At 38.1% G+C, this 21,289-nt stretch overlaps 2 protein-coding genes across 5 annotated transcripts in view; one reads left to right on the top strand and one right to left on the bottom strand.

The window, feature by feature from the left end:
- Positions 1 to 21,289, bottom strand: part of v (Tryptophan 2,3-dioxygenase vermilion) — a 117,211-nt gene that overhangs the window by 27,264 nt on the left and 68,658 nt on the right. The window lies entirely within an intron of this gene.
- ldd (lipid droplet defective) overlaps positions 1 to 21,289 on the top strand; it is a 35,459-nt gene that overhangs the window by 3,202 nt on the left and 10,968 nt on the right. For 2 of the 3 annotated variants that reach the window (XM_012380583.2, XM_012380582.2), the window contains exons 2-39: positions 5,325 to 5,412; positions 5,485 to 5,708; positions 5,839 to 5,981; positions 6,052 to 6,182; positions 6,301 to 6,686; positions 6,804 to 7,118; positions 7,210 to 7,465; positions 7,581 to 7,778; positions 7,846 to 8,060; positions 8,154 to 8,364; positions 8,469 to 8,845; positions 9,023 to 9,311; positions 9,403 to 9,597; positions 9,710 to 9,927; positions 10,078 to 10,265; positions 10,584 to 11,098; positions 11,203 to 11,595; positions 11,790 to 12,428; positions 12,510 to 12,695; positions 12,803 to 12,885; positions 12,968 to 13,130; positions 13,216 to 13,397; positions 13,491 to 14,114; positions 14,295 to 14,425; positions 14,488 to 14,810; positions 14,891 to 15,080; positions 15,168 to 15,308; positions 15,386 to 15,706; positions 15,810 to 16,308; positions 16,451 to 16,571; positions 16,669 to 16,859; positions 16,959 to 17,097; positions 17,247 to 17,454; positions 18,306 to 18,446; positions 19,474 to 19,663; positions 19,780 to 19,980; positions 20,135 to 20,674; positions 21,054 to 21,229. In XM_012380583.2, coding sequence (XP_012236006.1) covers positions 5,350 to 5,412; positions 5,485 to 5,708; positions 5,839 to 5,981; positions 6,052 to 6,182; positions 6,301 to 6,686; positions 6,804 to 7,118; positions 7,210 to 7,465; positions 7,581 to 7,778; positions 7,846 to 8,060; positions 8,154 to 8,364; positions 8,469 to 8,845; positions 9,023 to 9,311; positions 9,403 to 9,597; positions 9,710 to 9,927; positions 10,078 to 10,265; positions 10,584 to 11,098; positions 11,203 to 11,595; positions 11,790 to 12,428; positions 12,510 to 12,695; positions 12,803 to 12,885; positions 12,968 to 13,130; positions 13,216 to 13,397; positions 13,491 to 14,114; positions 14,295 to 14,425; positions 14,488 to 14,810; positions 14,891 to 15,080; positions 15,168 to 15,308; positions 15,386 to 15,706; positions 15,810 to 16,308; positions 16,451 to 16,571; positions 16,669 to 16,859; positions 16,959 to 17,097; positions 17,247 to 17,454; positions 18,306 to 18,446; positions 19,474 to 19,663; positions 19,780 to 19,980; positions 20,135 to 20,674; positions 21,054 to 21,229 — 9,706 coding nt within the window. In that variant the 5' untranslated portion in view covers positions 5,325 to 5,349. The remainder of the gene's footprint in view (positions 1 to 5,324; positions 5,413 to 5,484; positions 5,709 to 5,838; positions 5,982 to 6,051; positions 6,183 to 6,300; positions 6,687 to 6,803; positions 7,119 to 7,209; positions 7,466 to 7,580; positions 7,779 to 7,845; positions 8,061 to 8,153; positions 8,365 to 8,468; positions 8,846 to 9,022; positions 9,312 to 9,402; positions 9,598 to 9,709; positions 9,928 to 10,077; positions 10,266 to 10,583; positions 11,099 to 11,202; positions 11,596 to 11,789; positions 12,429 to 12,509; positions 12,696 to 12,802; positions 12,886 to 12,967; positions 13,131 to 13,215; positions 13,398 to 13,490; positions 14,115 to 14,294; positions 14,426 to 14,487; positions 14,811 to 14,890; positions 15,081 to 15,167; positions 15,309 to 15,385; positions 15,707 to 15,809; positions 16,309 to 16,450; positions 16,572 to 16,668; positions 16,860 to 16,958; positions 17,098 to 17,246; positions 17,455 to 18,305; positions 18,447 to 19,473; positions 19,664 to 19,779; positions 19,981 to 20,134; positions 20,675 to 21,053; positions 21,230 to 21,289) is intronic. The other variant, XM_067347973.1, reaches the window with a different exon arrangement.

The raw sequence follows: 21,289 nt of genomic DNA, 5'->3' as shown, positions 1-21,289 counted from the left end.
AAATTCTAACTGCACGGATAAACACTGTTTTTTATTTGCAGTTTAATTAGCAATTATATTAATTTAGAGATTGCGCAATTGCCATCTCTATATTGTACGATGTGTCTATGTGTTATAACACAGAAATGATCCAAAAGCATAATTAACCTAAGATTAAAACCATCCAGTATTTAATTGATGGCTGCGTAAATGATAAATTTTAATCGTCATTCACAGGGAAGAATAATAAGTATCGCGCAAATTTATTCGAGCGCGTACAAAAAAGTATCACCACACTTACGAGCAACGGACGCGTGACTGTTACGAAATAATTCGCATTTATTCGGGCGCCGTAGCCGCGACTCGCATAACTGCGCACAGGCACAGTGAAAGTATACATTGTTCGCGGAGTGTTAATAAACGAAGCTCCGGACACGAACTGAAATGCCTATTTTTTTGTCCGACCTTCTGTGCAACCAGAAATTTACATCGATAATGATAACCGATTTGCAATTCACTAGTCACTAATAAAAATGCAATATCCGATGATGATTACATTTTTTATAGCCGAAGAATTTGTCTTTTTACGTGATTTCTTATAGATGGAAAAAGTTGTTTAGGTCATTTAGATCGCTCATACGATTTTGTTGATTTCTTAACAAAAATATGAGTTCAAGGGAATAAATAAGAAGCTAAACAGCCGTTGCTAGATGGTCGTGCTAGTGTATTCAAAGACAAATAGTAAAAACGACGTTTCGATCTGTTATCAGGTCTTCTTCAAGTTCATAATAAATAAAATATTACATTGCAAAATTAAAACGCTTTTACGGACGAATTAAACGAATTATTGTAAGACATCGGTGATGTATGTTGTTGTATTAAAAAGTTACTTGATGCATTATAAATAATAAAGTCAATCATAGATATCAGTGAATAAAAAGAATAAAATAGTTAGTCATTACCTTGATTACAATTATTCGCAATGACATCATTGTTTAAATCATAGTTTGAAAAAAGAGAGCCACGTTCCATTGGAGACATCAGAGATTGCTGGTCAACGATTAAAGGCAGAAAACTTATGTGTCAGTAGATAAATTAACAGTGTAAATTTATTTGATCGTTGTTTGTTCTTTCTGACAAATCGCTGATTATATCACGATATTCCAGACATTTTGCAAAAATTTATGTGCTTAGATAATATGATTCTTGTAACATTGTGAAAAAAATTTCAACACTATTCTTTCCATATGAGTTTCGAAATGCACACGAAAATTGTGAGATGGCCAATTGTCCTCGTGATTCTTGCGCCGTTTCAAAATTCGTCGAAGAGTATTGCAATCTTTTTACCAATACATAAGTATGTCACGTGTGTCATATAATTCTCGTTAGGTCCTTCGATGAATTTAGATGAATTCAACGTCGAAATTTAAAAGTCCCGTGGAATATCTTCTTTAGGAAAAATAAATTGTATCGTTTTCATACATTTATACAATATAAGATATTTTAGCAACAAAGAGCACGCGCATTGAAAGATTTTTGAAATGTATTGTAAATAATATTGTAGCGCGCAACTTTGATCTTATTGATTCGGTATTCAATAAACTAATATCTTTACGTTTGCGTTTCTTTAAAGATACAATATTATCTACTTATATATGCAAAGTGGTTGGAAGATCGTGATATAATCAGCAATTTGTTCGAAAAAACAAACAACGATAAAATAAATTTTTTTCTCGATTTATCGTTTAATTTTCCATAATTTTTAATATAAAATTTATCTAAATATCTATATAAATCTATACAAAATGTATTTTTAATAATAATGTATCTTATATTTGTTTTCTTTATTCCAAAGAATTCTAAATGAGTCGTGATTCACTTTATATATCGTATGCACCGGACGCAGGCTGCGTTGCAGAATATTCAAAGGAATACATACTTGTATTTTCGTATATCGCTAATTGCATTATAGTCACGTACTCATGTAGCTCTTCGTAAATGCAGCCGTATCATCTGCGATTATCTTAATGACACCCTTCTACAAAATTTCCAAATCAATAATTACTACGAATCTTCGTTATCACATGAGAGATTCATGTAATTGTGTGAACAAATGACTGGTCGTCATATATGTTGACTACAAATGCTGATTAGTTTGGAGGTCACGATTAAGACTGAAGAAATTGGCAAGCTTCCTTAATGAAATATGACATTGGATTTAGCTCTCTGTATTCATCGTAATTCGCGTTATCGTCAAAAATTTCTTGCGTTACGCTGTATGACTTTAAGTGCTGTATTATTTTATCTTAATTATGCAATAATATTTATATCGAATATTTTTTCTCGATATAATTTTCCTCTAAAATATGTTTGGAATATTCGAAATTGTTGCAATATCCGTATTTCTGCAATTTTATTTCTTCAAAAGCTAAAATTATCTACGACTAATAACCGGAAATGATGAGCATATTTCTTCCGGCTTTTGTGCATGATATTTTTCATTTGTAATTTCTCTCCGGAAGGAGATTGATGCAGGCAAGACATTTATTTCTGATACGCATTTTATCCTGGCACGAAAACTGCCACTCGGTTCATTGCTCTATATCTTTGTAATGCATCCTGTCATCTGTGCAGCACGCGACAGAGAACGGTACGCATTTCCGGCTGCAGCTGTATCGACGGACACGCACATCAGTCACGCTGTTTATATGTTTGCTTTAAATATTGCAGTATAAACGTTCCACTTTCGATACTCGCAGATAAACATGAATTTTATCCTTCCATTCCCGCGAAGCGCAGTCCTTTTCTTACATCATTTCTTCGAAGCTGACGCATGTGACAGTCTTGAACTTTAGCTAATAAAATGTTAAGTGGATGCTGCAGTGTATAATTTTTGTAGTTTTCTTGTTCTATTTCTCATTATTTAACATAAGTTAATAAGATTCGAGATAAATCAATCCGAGATTAATTAAATCCTGGAAAATTCGAGAAAAAATGCATTCATGATTTACTTTCCGTTGCTGTCATAAAATTGTGATGTATTTGATTATAATAACAGACAGAGTAAAATGCAGATATTAAAAAAACTAGATAATATTACAATTTTTCAATGGATGTAACTCTGATCCGGTGTTCAGCATTTACAAATTCCGCAATTAAGAAGATTTATGCAGTTTAAAAAAAAATCAACGATATGGCATATTTGAAATTAAAATTAAATTAATATTTATGTATAGCCACACGAATTAAATGACATTCGATGCACTCATATTCAACCTTCACAGAGTTATCCTTCAGAGTTTTATTGGGTCCTTTTTGCGAAGGTTGTTGTTTTTACTTTCAATAATTTATAGTTTTTAAGACTGCATAAATTATCTTGATTGCAATAATAAAAGTGCTGAAAAAAATTTTATAAATGTCGGATCTTAAATCAGAATTGTTTAAAGTTTGCATGCTAATAGAGAGTTAAATGTCATTGCTTAATTTTTAAAATATTTTTTATTGTATTTTTGCTATTATATATTCCGTATTATATTCTGTTATTTAAAATTTAAAACATCAAATGATATGAGACGAAATATGGAAAGGAAAGATAATGTATATATGAATAATAAAAGATAGATGAAGGTTGAAGAGTTGTCAAGGTAGAAATTTTGCAAATAAGCTTAGACTGGTTTGTGTATTAAATAAAATAATCAATAGTTGAGAACGGATCTTCGGAATGGAAAGACATCGCATAAATCACGAGTTTTAACATAAAAATATCGAAATCTCTTCAAAGTGACATCAACATCTGTAAACTAATTAAGCCGCACTGTGAATGAGTGGAATACGCAATGCGCAAAATTCGCGATACGAGAGGAACTTGATTTCAACTTCGACAAACAAATATTTAGTTTACGTCTAATTAAACTGCGCCGACAAAAAAGATAAATTAATTTAAAAAATCCAAAATTATTTATTACGCAATCCAATATGAGTGATTCAGTGCTAGAGTTCCCTAAACGACAAAATTTTATAATTACTGATTAATGTACAGCGTGGCAAATAATCGTTTGAACTTCGATATTTCATTTTAGAGAAGCTATTGATTAGACAACTCTGACACTGAACTATTCATGTAATAAGTAATGTGTGATTGGTATCGTTAGATACTAAAAATAGTTGCAAGCAGAAGTGATAACTGTGAAAAATAAATCTCTAATATTGATAGAGACCGAAATCGTGCATCTTAAAGTTCTTGTTGATCGATTCTTGTTAATTATTTTCCAAAATACTCATTAGGTTGTCAATTTTGTTCATATCATTCTGTTCACAATAAAGTTACAATAAAGTTCAAAGTGCTATTTTTCCCGCAATGCATTACACTTGCGCGTGATATCGGATTCGTAAATGGAATCCGATATGACTCACATAATTGTGCTACTCGATATAGAATACGTAAGACGTGAATGTAGTTTTAGTACGGTAAGAAATTTTCAGCTGTTTCTTCATGCCACGATAAAATTTTCTGATAGGCAACCATTCACCGGCAGCATTTTTCCAAGTGTACTCGGTTCAAGTAGATTCCACACGTTTCGAGTACTCTAGACGGAAAAGTATACGCCGCGGTCGCACGCGAGCTCGCAAAACTTTCCACTGTATTGTGCGAAAATCCTCGCTGGCTTTAGGTACAATTTTTCAGATGGCATTTCGGCTTATAAGAATCTCTCGCGCTGAATGTATTGTTGCGACTTGAAATGATCTTTGCATAATGACAGATAAAATGTAATTAATTTCTTACCTACAAGCAGTGCATTGTATTTAAATTGTGATACTATTTCATACCATACAAAATTAATTTCTTAATTTTTATATGAAAACTTGCTATATTCATATTGCATGTATTATTCTTTTTAACGGATACTCATGCTTTTCCTTGTTTGAATATCTTGTGCGGATAATCAATAATATCTGTGTATTATTATCTATCAGTTCGTTCGGAGATAAACATGTTATTATATAATAGATAGCAATGTAAAGTCGTCACACATAAGATGTAAGATTTCAAACACACGAACGCACAGATAAGTAAAGGAAAATCATAGTAGCATAATCGCATCCTTGCAGAAAGGAATCGAAATTTCTTAGAAAAACGCTTTTGTAACAATTAATGTCGCAAGGAAAAGATAAAGATATTTTCTTAATGATAATATAATCTTGGAGATTGGCTGTTTAATTTTTTGAAATAATTTTATAAGAAATCGATTTTCGAAGCACTCTTGATATTTTCTACGTAGCAATTGATTGCTCAACACGTTGTTTTTTTCTTTAATCTATTAAATAGCCTTCGAAATTATTTATAGTGTTACAGGTTGTCGTCCGTCAAAGATGAGGGTCGACCAGCTCGGACTTCTTCTCTGGAAGAATTACGTCGTGCGAAAACGACAACCGGTAAAATGAGAAAATAAAATATCACCTTCTAATTTGAGAATTCCTATGAATTACGTGAGTGATCTCTTTCAGGCAATTTTGGCGTTGGTCTTTCTCTGGCCCGTGGCGGTTTTCATGCTTGTTTACACGGTGCGCGATAACGTCGATCCGGAATATCATCCGACATGTCAATTTCCCGCAAGGTCGATGCCGCAAGATGGGCTTCTGCCTTTCGTGCAGAGTTACATATGCAGCGTTGGAAGTCCTTGCGACCCGTTAGCTGAATACGAGCTAATACCGTCGTTTAAAAACGCGACGTTAGTTTTTTTCCCGATAAAGCTATATCACTAATCAATTACGATTTAACTAATTTAATCAATTAATTACGATTTAATTAATTTATGTGCCGGATCTGAAAATTTATCCTTTCTTTTTGTACAATTATAGTTTAGGTCCTTTAGTTGTGGAGCTGCAACCGATGCTCAATAACAAAACAATTATCTCCGCTGTGGAAACATTGCCGCAGAGTATTCAGTTATTGAAGTCAATGGCACAGATACTCACAAAGCCGGAGATCAAGGCGCTTTTCGGTACGATTATACGCAAATAATTTAATTTGGTTCAATTTTCGGCAATTGAATGCACGAATATGTCTGACAGATAGAGGAATCCGCTTGGGCGATTTGTTCAATAATCACGAACAAATTAAGGACTTACTGAAATCTCAAATGCCGGGAGCGAGAGAGGGTTTGGTCGACGGTTTGTTCGAATCGTCTGTAAAGTTAATATACGTGAGTAATTAGATTTGTTTAAACAGACATGTTAATTACGTCGAATTATTTCTCACCAGTTCCGCCATATATTATTTTCATCGTTCCGCGATAAAACTTGCGCAACTTATTATTACAGTTGATTCAAACTTTCGGTTCGTCTAACATTGACGGCGTCGTTTGCTCCGAAGAAAGCCTGAAGAAATATTTGATTCTACCAAAGGAAGAAGATTTCGCGGAGATTTCGAGCGCCCTCTGCAACATCGATCCAAAAGCGATCCCCGATATTTTGGAGAATCTTTCGAAACATTTGGATTTTACCGGTCTGCTGGCGATGGTCGATCGCGCGATGGCGAAATTTCGCGATTACGACTTCTTTCAAGATCTGAAGCGAGCGGTGGAAACCATCCTCGATCTAAAGACATCCCAGAAGTACATACCCGAGTACTTGAAGCTCCGCGAATGGCTGCCGAAGATGATCCTTGTCTTCCAAAATGTAACTTTCAAGGAAATCGACCTCGGCTTGTAAGTGTACTCCTTGTGGAGCTTGTGGAGTGTACTCCTTCCCTAATCCTTCCACGAAACCTAACCGATTTCCGCCGAAACTCGACGAAAGATATAAATGCGGCGCTTAAATTTCAGTATCAATAAAGCCCTTGTGGTTCTGGATCCCGTATTTGCATATCAACGAGACTGGCCCCTCGCGCGGAGCGGATTTTTGAAATTAAACAGACTTTTGAAGATGGTAAAAGAAGTTGTGAAGCGCCGCGCAATCAATTCCACGGATGATTTCTTCAGCGTGATAGATCGATTGAGAGGGACGATATCGGCTTTCTCCTCAAATTCGGATAATTATGAAAATATCACGCAGATATTGGACCTGTCTTTCCTAATCTTGCAGGATGGTATCAAGCTCACCAACAAACTGTTGGACCGTCACGAGAATGATTTCGAACTGTAAGTGTTTTCTCTTTAGAAATATATAAATCAGCGATGTTTGACTGAATGTTAATATTATCTCATTTTTTTCATAATCTTCAATTTTTAGAGCCGCCAAAGTTTTCGATGGCCTCAGAGACGTCTTTTCCGAAAAAATAGTGAATTCAATGACGTACATCGTATCGTTAATAAATAACATTGTGCAAATGACACATCACGTTGCCATTCTCTATAATGATACGTTGAGAAGGTTAAACGAGATCTCTAAAAGGCATCAACACTTGGTTCAAAAGATATTAACAAACCTACACCCCAAAGTGTACAAAACGATTATTCGATCTTTCTCCCGATTAGATTTTGTAGAGGTTTGTGAGACTTATAATCCGTAGTGCAGAATTATTATATTTTTTTTGCTTAACAAATATATTCGTCGATTAAATCAAATCGTCAAAGCTGTGATTTTTTAACTTTTTCTCACAGGAATTGGTTGAAGATTTAGGAACAACAAAAATCGACGAAGCGATTTGTAAAAAAGACACGATGGATAAAATATTCGACAATTACATCGAGTTCAGAGACAAATCCAGCGAAATTAATGAATTATTCTGCAGCGATGATGGAAAAAGGTTCATCGTTGACGTCTATAACAGTTTTGAGTTCGAGCAGTTTGGGAAAATTGTACGTGTTGATTGTAACAAAATAATAATGCGCTTTAATTTCGCAATTAAACAAACCACACTTTTAGGTGGGCAAAAGTTTATCGACTATGGTTAGTATAGCGTTTCATCAAGTAATCAGAATCGAGAATTCCAACTTAACATCCGTGGTGAGGAACGTCAAAAGTTTCGTGGCTTATCTGGACGCGCGGAAAGTCGCATATTTAGACTGGACTATTTTTCAAACCAGCGATGAATGGACAAAAACTTTCACTGAGATGCAACTTCAGGGAAGATTAGACATGTGAGTAATTGTGCACGTTGTCGATGTTCTAATTAATTTTTTTTACGCCGCCTGTTCTAACTTCGTGCATTGATATTTTATATTTTTCTCCAGCTTGGGAATTCATCTGAGCATAGCAAAAATGATAGGCTTTCGAAGTTTATCCTTTATGTCCATCAAGCCAGATCTGGAAAATATGGATTTACTGGCCGATATGATTTTGCAAGATTTACAAACTAATCCTACCAACTGGATCGGCAAAGTGCGCGAACACGAAGCCGAATTAATCGAATCGTTTTATCTTACCGTCACGGATAAAAAAAAGGTCAGTCTGAAACGCAATTGATTTCTCGTAATTTTTATATTCTACATAATATAATTTATGTCCTGTAGATGTTTTAACGTCTCAATTCGATCTTCGTTAAATAGACATTGCAGATTTTGGAATATTCGAACTTCACGAGAGCCTATTGCATAAATCCGAATCCGCCCGATTTGTTGAATTTCCCTAAAGAATCGAACAGCACGATTCTGAAAGAGTTGATGTGCTATCTATCCAAATCGATGCAAACAAATTTGGAATTGAACATAACCAGCATCAAAATCGAGGAAGATTTCGACGCTTCTCGGAGGGAATTTAATTGGACGGCCTTCAACAAAAAGACGATCGAGATTTACCGATACGTCGATACTCTGGTGCATCAAGAAGATCAGTATTTCGATTTAAAAAAATTGGAGATATTAAAGCAAAAGTTCAAAACGTCATGGACGAAGGATATACAAATAAAAGACACATGGGAGATCAGGTAAGACGTAAATTTCCGATCGTTCGAAAAACATCGATCTTTTCATTTATGATAATAAAATCATTTTTTCGTTTACGCGAATATTTAAATTTTCTTAAAAGAATTTTATGAATTATAAATTTAAGAAAGCAATGAACGTAATTAATGACATATTTGGTGACGCACTACATATTGCAGCGTAGGTTTAATCTGCAAGCTCTTTGACGTGATGGAGAGTCCGCTATTCGGAATTCAAAGAAAACCGGCTTGGAAGGGCATGTATGGGGTCGCATGGGCAACTTCGATGATCTTCGATAATATCGAAAGAATCGTCGATCAGATTCAAAAGAACGGTCACGTGGCGAGGCTCTCCGACGTTTTAGAAGATATGCCGGAGACCGAGATACTCTTTAGCGCGGTTCTGAGAAATTTATCGCCAATCATCCTCGATGTAGTCGATATGATAACTTTGCGGCCAGTGGCTTTTGTAAGGAAATCTTCCAGATACATTCAATATTTTCTAAACAACATTATTCTACAAAATATATTCGTCGTCTAATGAACGCTTCTGTCATTAGGTATCAATTGTTGATGATTACAAGGAACGCGAGTCAATGTGGCCTTGCGTCTTGAACGAGAGCGTTGGCGTCGCGTTAGAATTGAGAAATGGAAGTCGAGAAGTCGTACGTGAGATCGAAAAAATCGCCTGTGATCCGGCTCTATTTATTAAAGAATGGAGGGAGCAGCCAATGTTAGCAAGAGTTCGAAAAATAGTGAGCTTTTGCATATTCATTTATCAACAGATTAATTTAATCATTTATGAATCAATAAATTATGCACAGTCAGAGAAATTACATTAAATACGTATTCTATATTAATTTTTAGCTCGAGCACGACGAGAATGTAGATATACCGCCATTTAATTGGACTTTGGGCTATGCGAAATTTCGACGAGTAGTGGAGAAGTTTGACGCTTTGATAAATGATGCTACGGATGTGGTTTTGGCGGAAGAACCAAAATTCGCAAAGTACTTGAACACTCTCGCAACAGAAGCGGACAGTATTATTGAAGAAAGATTGCCAGGCATGGAAAGCGATTGGGGGTAAATATTTCGCATTGCATAATAAATGATCGTTTAAAAATGGGAGCATTTTCGATTTATGACTTGCCAAAAAGAGAGTCTTTCGATCCGTACAAAATATCTTCATATTTTGGCACAGTTGGTTGTTACGAGAATTAATTTTTGTTCAAGAAACACTTTGAATCATATCGATCTGGAGATCGACAAGGCGGTCAAGGTTTTCAACAGCGACCGTACTGCAAGCGAAATTTGGCTTACGAAATCAGTTGATCTTACTGATCGCGTTCTTATTCTTTTGAAATTTTTGTCTTATACCATTCACAAGAGTGTACGTGTCGCTACTAACATATTAAATAACGGTAAGTGAATTCGAACCGTATTGATTATGTTGATTACTCGGTTAAACTTAATAATTAGTCTTTATTTTAAAGAAACTTTATTCAGCAGCGCACACATTACAAAAACTCAGAATAAGAAGCATAGAACACCAAAAATAATGTAGATAAGAAAAATCATGTAGAAAACAAATAAACTTAGTTGAATCTAGTGTGCGCTTTATATACGCGGATAATGTAGAGCACCTTTTTATTAACAGATTACAATAACACCGATACGATTTTTAGAAAGTCAATGTTACTATTTGATTTCACAATCTTTGTTGTTGTTCCTTCTTTCAGGCATGGGAAAACTCACTTTATTAGCCTTGTTAGGATTCGATAACACGTCTCCTGTCACCATTTTTCATGATCAACTGCCTTACATATTGTCGACACTGGTAAACGGAATATCAGATCCCGAGATCGACGATCAGATCGTCACAGCGTTGAAAAATAACACCACAGTCTCGTGCTCGATGATGTTCGAATGGTTGTCGGACACTAAAATCGGCCTGAGCGCCAAAGATTACAGGACCCTGAAAAATTTTACTTGCGATCTCGATCCTGAGAATTTCAACGTCTACACGGATCTTTACCTGGCGGAAACGACGCTCTGGGAGAAGCCAGTCAACAAATATCGCTCTTACATAGCTACGATAATCGGCGATTTGTATAATCTCGCGAAAGCTATCAGTTTTACGGTGAAGAACAATGTGGTTATCGAGCCGCCTTTTTCGAAAAAATATCTGGATTACTTGTTGCAATCACTGAGAGATACTCTGGAGATCAAACACGGAGAGAGCACTTTTCACAAGGTAAATGGATGATAAATAATTATTATATTTGATACAATTTTGCGATTGATATTAAATTTTAATTTTAATCCATTTTTTACACAATAAATTTTTATTTTTTTCAGGAGCTGAAATTGGGTGAAGAATGGTCGAATTATAGATTATTAATAGAAGGTGTGTCGGAGACTTTGATGCACATTGGCGACGCGTTGAAGAATGCGAAAGTGCACAACTACAATTTAGAAACTTGGCAATTGGTGGAAAACGGCGATACGCGTCAAGTGCTAAAAATTCTGGAGGCTCATCCCGAAGAGACCATCGCTCTAGTTGCCAGTCTCAGCACGCTCAATTACACAACCGGCGAATTCGTATCGTTCAAAGATATCAGGAAGACCATGTGTACTCTTCGCTTTGGCTCGGATTATTGGTCCACGCCAAATAGAACGCGTTTTCTGCAGGAAATCTGCTCGTTCGATCCCTATCAGTTATTAAAGACCGCCACAAGCAACGAATATCATGTACGTATGCCGCAGAAAATGTAGCTCAAATTTATTCAATCACATTTAGAAATTGAAATGTGAATTAGCTTTCAATTTTTCTGGTTTTAATAATTCCAGGAAGAACTTTTGATTTCTAATAATTACAGAAATTGTATAAAAAATCCGGTTTTCTTACGAATATCTTTTTATATCGTATATCTTTTTTTTCACAGAATGTCGTCACTGGTCAGTCAACTATTTTAAGATCAATACCATTGACCATGTCGTTAACCAGATTGTTGGACATCGTATCGAATTTTACAAGCACGTCGCCGAGAGTTGCTCTTAAATCGAACATCTTCAACGCGACGACGTGGAAAAACTTATCCAACGACACGTGGGCCTTGATTTTAAAATCCGAGAAATCCTGGATTTATAGCTATCAATATTCCATGTGGTACAGATTCAACGTGACGTCAAGCAACGCGGAGTACCTTTCCAACTCCAGTAGACTGTTTCAGCTGCTGGAATCCGTGGTCGATCTCGCATCCGGCGGAGATATCTGGCAGAAGCTTCGCGTCATGTACGAGTCGTCGAAGTTCAAGCCATTGCTAACTCTCGTGGAGGATATGCCTAATATCCTGATCACCGCGGTCGATACTTTTGTCTCGTCCGAAAGACTGGATGATTTCATACAGAAGCTCCTTCTCGGCAACGTGCATCCTTGCGACATCGATCGATACTTGATTCCACCCAGCTACATGAGGAAGAAAGGCTTACTGTCCAGCATCACGAATTTCTGCCAAAAGATCGTCCTGAGTCGCAAACGTTTGACGTGGACAGATTTGTTGCCCTTCAGTGGAAAATACAATGTAATGTCGGACTGTTATCGATTGACGGCGATAAGCTTTCAAGTATTCAGATTTTAATCACGTTTCTGAATTAATTTATAGGATATGTCGCTAACTGAAACATCAGAATCCGCCCAGGAAATGCAACTATTCCAAAGAGTGCAGGAATTCCAGAACGCTTTGATTCGTGTTTTGTCGGAAGGCTATAAAGAACCAAAGATTCCTACTTGGTGGACGTCATTCGAGGAGGGCGCTTTGAAGGATTTTAAGGCGCAATATAGAAAAAAGGTATATGTTGTAACGACACGGGCTTCATTCATTTGCTAAATGTTTTTAATATGGATTAATTAATTATCCATCAAACAATTAATTAATTTAATTGAAAACGTTTACAGGACACGAAAGCTCTGGCGTCTGCAATGGTGACGAAAACAGTGTCAATCGCGCGAAATCTTATCAAAACTCAAATTGATGTTGAGTGAGTAAATAGCGTCATAAAAAATAGAGATTAATCTGCTAATTACAAAATAAAAATAATGCTGTCTCTGTTGCATTTTCAGAAATTGTACGTGGTGCGTTACGCTTCTACTAGAAATATTAAACTCGCAGTTGGTGTATCACGTTCGCTACGGCGAGCTGCTCTGTAAAATAAATCGATTAAATATATCGGAAGTGCACAACATCTTGGCCAATGAGTTTAACTGGAATAAAACAGGCAGCATGGTGAGAAACTACGATAAATATTTTTTCAATCACTAATTTTTGTTTGAAAAGTAATAATATAATTAAAAAAAAAAAAAATTATTAGATCGAGGGCTATAAACATCTGAACAAAATAAAGACGTTCGACGAGTTCTTAACTACATTTGAAACAACATTGCATTACATCGCTGACATCATAGTCAATTTCCAAAACGAGACGTACGACGACAGAATGACAGAATGCTTTTACAAGTTCATCGGCGGACCTACTTATTCCAGACCAGGCTTGTAAGTATTTTTTTTTTTTTTTATCATCCTATTATGCCAAAAATAAATTTTTCAACAGCAATGAAATAATAAACTATCGTTATCGCGTTTAAGATATATCTCGTTGCTCCTGAGCGTGCTAGACATGCTGGAGAAGAACGTTTTCATTTTGGACACGGCGAGCGTTCACGAGAATATCAACAATTTAACAAAACTGTCCGAGAGACACGTGGCGATTTGGAAGCCGTTGCGCGAAGTGGTGAGAAAGTCCGATCTCGCTGACATCGAGGCCGCGTTGCCGAACGCCACCATCAACGTGAACGCGATACTGAACGATCTCAACACGAGCTTGTGCAGAACGAAAGTCGAATGCCACAACGCGACAGTTCTATACAATTTTCTCAGCTCGAAGAGGGCAGGTAAAGTTTTCCGATACGATCCGAAGGCGTCCAAGTATCCGTCGGTGTCCGACATTTCGGATCGACTGGCTCGCAGTCTCGATGTGGATCTCATAAATCGGCAGCTGGCTTTCTGGCGCTCGGAGGCCTCCTGGGATTTCATCTGGCTGAAGCAAATCCTGAATCATCTGTCCTTGATCCTCGGGGAAGGCGGGAATCTGCTGGACGTCGCTAGTAAAATTGATTTCGAGGATGTCTCCAACGTCCTCGGGGTTCCCGACCTCGCTGATGGCATAGTCAATATATTATACGATAAGACAGTCGATAAATTGTTTGACGGGTATGTATATCTCGATTATACCATTTCACGTAGAATACATTAAAAAGTGAAGTGTTCAAATACTGTTGTATATTGAGAGAACGCGTGTAAAATCCATTTTTTCTTCACAAAAATTTCATCCGGTATCATTATTCTTCGAAATTTGTCGTACAGATGCGATGCATAAATGTGTGTTTATAGGATGAAGGAACTCCTCGAGGATGTAGAGCCATTTTTGGACGATCGGGAAGTAATCGATGATCTACACAGCATGATCGCGGCATTGGAATCGATGGAGATCTTCAAGAATTTAGGATTGCTGGATATGAAATGTAATAAATTATTGAAAGCTCTTATATCGTTAATTTTTTCTAACGTAATTTACATTTTGCAGATGTCGTCAGCGAAATGTTCGATAACTGGGACGTAGTGAGAACGTTTCTGATCGATAGAATCGGATTTACTAATGAGATCGCGCTAACTTTGAGCCAGGCGAAGATAGACATGATTTCGATTTTCATGAAAGAACGCGGCGTCATTAGCTTAAAAGATACCATTTGCTCGCCCGAGAAACTCAGCGATATGTTACTCTTCAAGGAGAATCTCGTAACTGCCGAAGAAGTCAGCTCTGCACTCTGTCAATTGGAAGACTCGCAAACGCAGAATATCGCTATCACATTGATGAAGAATCTGAACTTCGATTATGTTTTTAAAAACGTAAATTCTTATTTATTTAACTGCCATCTCGATTTCTGAATATTATAACTATTTAGAAAAATATTCTTTGCCTGTTTCAGTTGATGAGCGCTAATGTTAAAAATATATTGGCCAACGCCAACTTAACCGAGACGGAAGGGAAAATTGTGCTGGACAATCTCGGCGTTGCCTCGGAACTATTTCCATTTTTCAAAGACAAATTGTCAAAGAGTTTTTCCGGAGATGAGATAGAAAAAATCAGCGCGGAAGAAACAGAGGAAACGATGTCGAGTAAGTTATATGAATTAATAATTAATGTAATATTTATTATCCGAATTACGTCAAGTGAAATTTTAACTTTAATTAAATTTTACGTAGATTCACAATTCCTGAAGGATGCCAGCGAAATGCTCTGCGGCAGAACAATGCTCCAAGACAACGGGCAAATTTACAAAATTATCTCTAGCTTGAAAGATAGCAATACAGCGTACGATCTGAAGGAGCTCAATTCTCTGCCGAGTAAGAAAAATATGGCACAACAGATAGTGATCCGCTAAATATGACTTACTGTTAAAAAATAACTCTTCCGATTGCAGATGACTTCTGTAGAGAAACGTACAAAAGTGTGCTCGGCATGCCGGGAGGGAAGATTATCTGGTCGTACGTTAAGCCTTTGCTACGCGGTCAGATTCTTTATGCACCTAACACCACGGTGATCTCGGAAGTTATGTCGTTGGCGAACGGAACTTTCGTACAGATGGAACACTTCAGCGTGCTGATGAATAGTTTCGAGAAGACCCTCAAGTCTCTGGCCAGTTTTTCCGAGATGGGCGACAGTTTAAGAGACTTACAAAGTATAATGTCGTCCGACGTCATGAAAGTTGCGATCAAATCGATGGGCGGTGGCAATTTTGAAGGTGATGTTCACGCCTCGAGCACGAAGCCTCTTTATCTTAAAATTAACGAAACAAGATGGAAGGCAAACGACTGTTCTTATTTTTCCACATTGTTGTTGCGTAGGTGACTTTTCCGAGCTGAATCTCAGCGAGATCGCGTGGCGGCTAAAACGATCGAAGAAACTGATTTCGATGATCGGCGCGTTAAACGACATGATGGGATGCGTGCTGGTGGACAGGACAAAAGGATTCTCCACGGAGGAGGAATTGGAGATGGCGGCCAGTCGTTTGACCGACACGAACGAATTTTTGGCCGGGGTGATCTTTCTGGACGACGCTTCATCGAGTCGCACGAAGCGATCTCTAGATTACGAATTACCGGATAATATCACTTATAAGATTCGCATGGACGTGGATTACGTGCCGTCCACCCTGCGACTGAAGAATCAATTTTGGATTCCCGGCCCGGAAAGCAGCTTTCTCGAACACCTCAGGTATCTTCGAGGTTTCATTCAACTTCAGGACTCCGTCGATCGTGCGATTGTGAAAGTGAAAGCTCGGCGAGACTTCGACTGGAGAACAGTCACGCAACAGATGCCGTATCCATGTTGGAAACATATACCGTGAGTAATAAGAAAATCTTGCATTCCGGCATATAAGAATATCGAATTGTCAGAAGTGAATCCGCTGAAAACGCCGTTGTCTTTCATCCAATTGACAATTAATTGGATATAATTACTTATTATTGGAAACGATAATTTTTAGATTCCAAACGACACTTTACGAGTCTCAAGGTATGCAGGTGTGCTTTTACTTCGCGCTGATGATGTGCGTTGGCGCGGCTGTCCGGCACATCGTTTGGGAGAGAGAATCGCAGAATTCGATGGTACGATGATAATTATAAAAATAAATGCCGTAAGATTTATTTTTTTTTTTTTTTTTATCAAAAGACGCGATAACATAATTACGTCTTACGTCTTCAGGTAATGAGCGTGATGGGGCTGAAACCATGGCGAAACACTCTGGCTTGGTTCATCACGTCTTTCGCGGAGCTGTCAATTGTGATGGTTTCTATTGCTTTGATTTTATTGGTTGGAAAAATCCTGCCACGATCGAATCCCATATTGATACTCGTTCTACTCTTCGATTACATCTTCTCTCTGGTAACCTTTTGGTGAGTAATCAATTCGGATCTCTCGCGCAGTCGGTCTTGAAACGACAATTACATTTCCTACTTCGGAGTTAACCATTGAGAATCTTAATTACATTCCAGCTACATGATCTCGACGATGTTCAGCTCCGCTAGTCTCGCCGCAGTTACTACGGTCGTCATGTTCCTGTTAACTTACATGCCATACGTCATTGTTATCGCCATGGAAGCCGTATTCGGACTCGGATACAAACTCTTAATCGTGAGTTGAATCGGCAATTTTATTCTCCTTTAAATTTAGAAAATAAAAAGAAAAAAAGACACAAGCTTAATTATGGCGGCGAAAAGTGTGAGCTGCAATTAAATCAATGGCATTAAAATTATGCGTTTATTAAATGATTGACTTTTCAGTGTTTAAGCATGTCCACCAGCTTCTGCTACGGATGTCTTTTCGCCGTGCGAAAGGAAGTTCAAGGCACTGGTCTCTCTTGGTCGAGTGTGTGGGAAGAATCGAGCCCTGGCGATCCGATGTCTTTGGGATTGGTTTTGCTGATGATCGCGTTCGACGGTTGCCTGTACGCCGCGATTGGCTACCTCGTCGCCAGATACACTAATTCAGGTATCAATTTCAGACAATTCGTACGTACTATCGGAAATAAACTTTTGATATTCTGGTGAAGGATATTCTTCTGTCAAGAGTGACTAGCTGAGATTGGCTGATACTGACACTATTTTTCTTCCCAATTTTTTGTGCGAGATCGACCATGACTGATATTTATAAATATCAATTTTTTTTCACACAAAATTAACTTTATATTAACAGAAGAAATTGGGACAAAGTTTTTGATCTTTTCGGGGTGCTATTTCAGAATATCTATGTCTTTCTGTGTGTTTATCTCAACACCCGATTTTTATCACTCATTTAACTTGTCGATAACAATTACTAAAATCATCAGAATTATATTGCGAGTTTATTTTCAATTGCAATAACATTTCATTAAAATAATCTGATTTTCGAAATTATGCGCTGATCAATTCAACAGCCGTTTTATTCGTCAAAAAATTATGAAATATGAATTTCAAGTTATTAAAGCCGATGATTTATTTTATAGCACATCAAGTCACTTATATTAATTTAGATAACATTTCAGAATTAAACTTGTTAATTATTGTTCGAAATAATTCGAAGCGTATTATTGATAAAAATAATTTTCACGCATCTCTTCCACACGGCTCCGTGCAGAAAAATAATAACACCACCACACACACACCGATTCGATAGTGCGACACATTTTCATAAATCTCGCATACGCACACTTGTTCACCCTCGTATAATCACGAGATGCATCTGCGAGAAAAGTCCAGGGGTCGGATTCGACGCAACGAGAGCGCGTCGTTTAAGAGAAGTCAATGAGGAGACCTGGTGAGTTATCTGCAAAACGAACGAGAGCATCACCGATAATTTTCCAGGCAGGGGCTTTCATGGTTTGAGATCCCGTAGCTTATGGTGGGTCGACACCCGGTCTCTCTATGGCGGGCCGAGCTACCTCGCCTTCGTCAACAACCTCTATTTCACTAACGACGTTCTCCACCCTTCAGCCACTTACCAAGGTATCGCACCCTCCTTCCCCCGCGCGCACGAAAGTTTGTCTTCCGCGCTCGTCGGCGACGAGCTCGCATGTCGGGCTGCGGCACACGAAGGAGCAAGGATAAAGAGAATGCTTATGATAGACAGGACGTAAACTGGGTTAAACTTCGCTCCGCGCCGAGGTCGCGGGGAAAATTGTCGTCAAAAATTTTCATAACTACGCGCGACGGCGCGTATAATTATTTGAAACTTTGGTATTCTGCTCAAAATTTTATCGACTTCCGTATTTTTCCGATGCACGGCGCGTCCTTATTTGATTTCACGTCGTTTAGAGGAAAACTTATTCCGAGAAACGCAATTCAATCCGGCAATATTTGCCCCGATATTTAGAAAAAAAATTTTTTTTTTGTATGATCAGAGTTATCACGCGTCAATTTGTTTTTTTTTCTTTCTTTATTCTTGTTCTCTTCGCAAATATGCTTTGGAGCATCATACTTTTTCATATTTTGTTGCATCTCTGAACGCTTTCATATTTTGTTGCATCTCTGAACGCTTTCATATTTAATTCAGTGACCACTGTTCAAGCATGCAATTGCATTTGTATGAATATATTATGCGCATAATAAATGCTGAATATTTTTAGGCTTTTTCTTCGATTATTTCCACGCAATGGCAAGTATTTTAAGATCAGACGATTTCTCGTAAATATTTCGAATATATATTTTTGAACTTGTATGTTTATACAATATTTGCAATGCACGTATTGCACGCATCGCATGGAAATGGATAGTGTAAATTAAAAGGGACGTGTTGGTTCCCGGAAAGTGACTCGATTCAAGGTATCGGAATTCAATGCCAGAAAAATATTTGTACCCGTTGGCACGGAATTGCTTCTATTTACAAATAATTTTTCAAGTCGCTTTTCCTCCTGAAAGTGTAGTCGTAAAATTTGATAAGAGCTTGCTTTCAATTGCGTAAGCATCGTTATTGTATTTTAAATACGAAGAAATTGGATGTGAAAACGACTTTGTCATTTGTTGCCGAATGCAGATGACGAGAGCGATATCAGCAGTTTGACTGTTATCGAGAAGCAAATCGGCGTGAAGTTCGAGGGTGTCAGGAAAGTTTATCACACCGAGCGTGGCGACGTCGTCGCTGTGGAGGACTTCACTTTGAAACTCTGCGAGGGTGAAGTGACGAGTCTACTCGGCAGAAATGGCGCGGGGAAGACCACCATTATGTATGCAAATAGCTCTTTAAGTCGCGTGTTATATTTTTGATTTATCGAATGCATTGCAATTGAACGATTCGTCGACTCGACTGATGTTAAAGAGGGCTCGTGTTTCTTCATTACAGCAAGATGCTGACGGGGATGATTGCTCCGAGCAGCGGTGAAATTTGCTTAAACGGCGCGGAGGGTTGCAAGCCCGAAATAGGGGTGTGTCCTCAAGACAATGTGCTCATCGGAACTCTGACGCCGAGAGAACACATGATCTTTTACTGGAAGCTGAAGAAGCCTTCTGACAACAATATCGACATGCAGAAAAACGTCGACGAGTAAGATATTAAATCAGTAGCGACCTTCAATTTTTTTTTTCAATCAATCAAGCGCGTAATTTCAAAAATAATTTCTTTGCTCTTAGAATTCAAAAGATTTCGATAACATGGTTTTCCACTAGAATCGCATTGCACGTGTCTTTGTTTCCTACAGGATGCTAGCGTCTTTGGAGCTCGGGCGTCAGGAACACGAGCCCGTGTCACGTCTGTCGGGCGGTACACGACGCCGCCTCTGCGTAGCTCTGGCCTTTCTCGGTTCGCCGCGACTGGTCATTCTGGACGAGCCGGGCGCTGGTGTGGATCCTGCGGCTAGACGGCGAATCTGGCGATTGATCGACCAGCACAGAGTCGGCAGGACCGTGCTGCTCTCGACTCACCATCTAGACGAGGCTGACATGCTGAGCGACACTGTTGTGGTGATGCACAAAGGGAAGATTTTATGCACCGGTTCGCCATTGTCCTTGAAAACAACACACGGAAGAGGATACAGATTGAACGTATCCTTCCCGCCTGAGCACTGCGCGAACGGGGAGGCGGGGATGGGCGGAATAGGAGAGACGATCGACAAAAAGGACCTGAAAGCTCTTCGCGCGATCGTCGAGGAGATTGTGCCGAATGTTATGATAAACGAAGTTTCCGAGTCGGAGGTCATCGTCACGTTGCCTTTCCAAGGAAAAAATGGCATAAACAATGAGTAAATGTCTATTGATCGTACATTATTAATTATTAATTCAAGTAAAATTTCGGAATTAGATTTTTTTTCAACTATTCTTCACGCTTGACATTCTTCTCAAGTGTCATTCGCGTAATATTACTTTTTTGCTTCTTGCCCTTGCGCGCACAATACGCTTCTAGGCTTAACAAGAAAGTTCAAGATAAGATCTATCTTATTTCATGATGATTTATGGTAACGCGCGAGCTGTTTGTAATTCATTCCGGCCCTACAAATATTTGACTTCTCAAGCTCCGTGATTCATCTTAAGAGAAATTGTTATAATTATACTAGCGAATGCTCGAGACGAAATCGGTTAAACATCTGCGTTTGCGTTTGAGTAAAATTGAGGGTATTTCAGCATTGCGCAGGCGGCGAAAGCGCTCGAGGACAACCGTAAGCTCTTGGGATTCTCGCACTTCTCATTGGAGTGCGACACTCTGGAAAGAGTATTCTTGGATCTTTGCGCGCGAGCGGATAACGGATCCAGCATTATCAAAGCGAATGAAGATAGCGTCACTAATGCGGAGCATGTTGGTGAGAAGTGTTTCATATGCATGCTATAATTCAGATAAAATCTTTCTCTTTAAATAAAAA

Source organism: Linepithema humile, chromosome 1 (genome assembly GCF_040581485.1).
Source record: "Linepithema humile isolate Giens D197 chromosome 1, Lhum_UNIL_v1.0, whole genome shotgun sequence".
Classification (NCBI taxonomy): Eukaryota; Metazoa; Arthropoda; class Insecta; order Hymenoptera; family Formicidae; genus Linepithema; species Linepithema humile.
The sequence above is the reverse complement of the archived record's forward strand: the minus strand, read 5'-3'. Positions and strand labels throughout refer to the sequence as shown.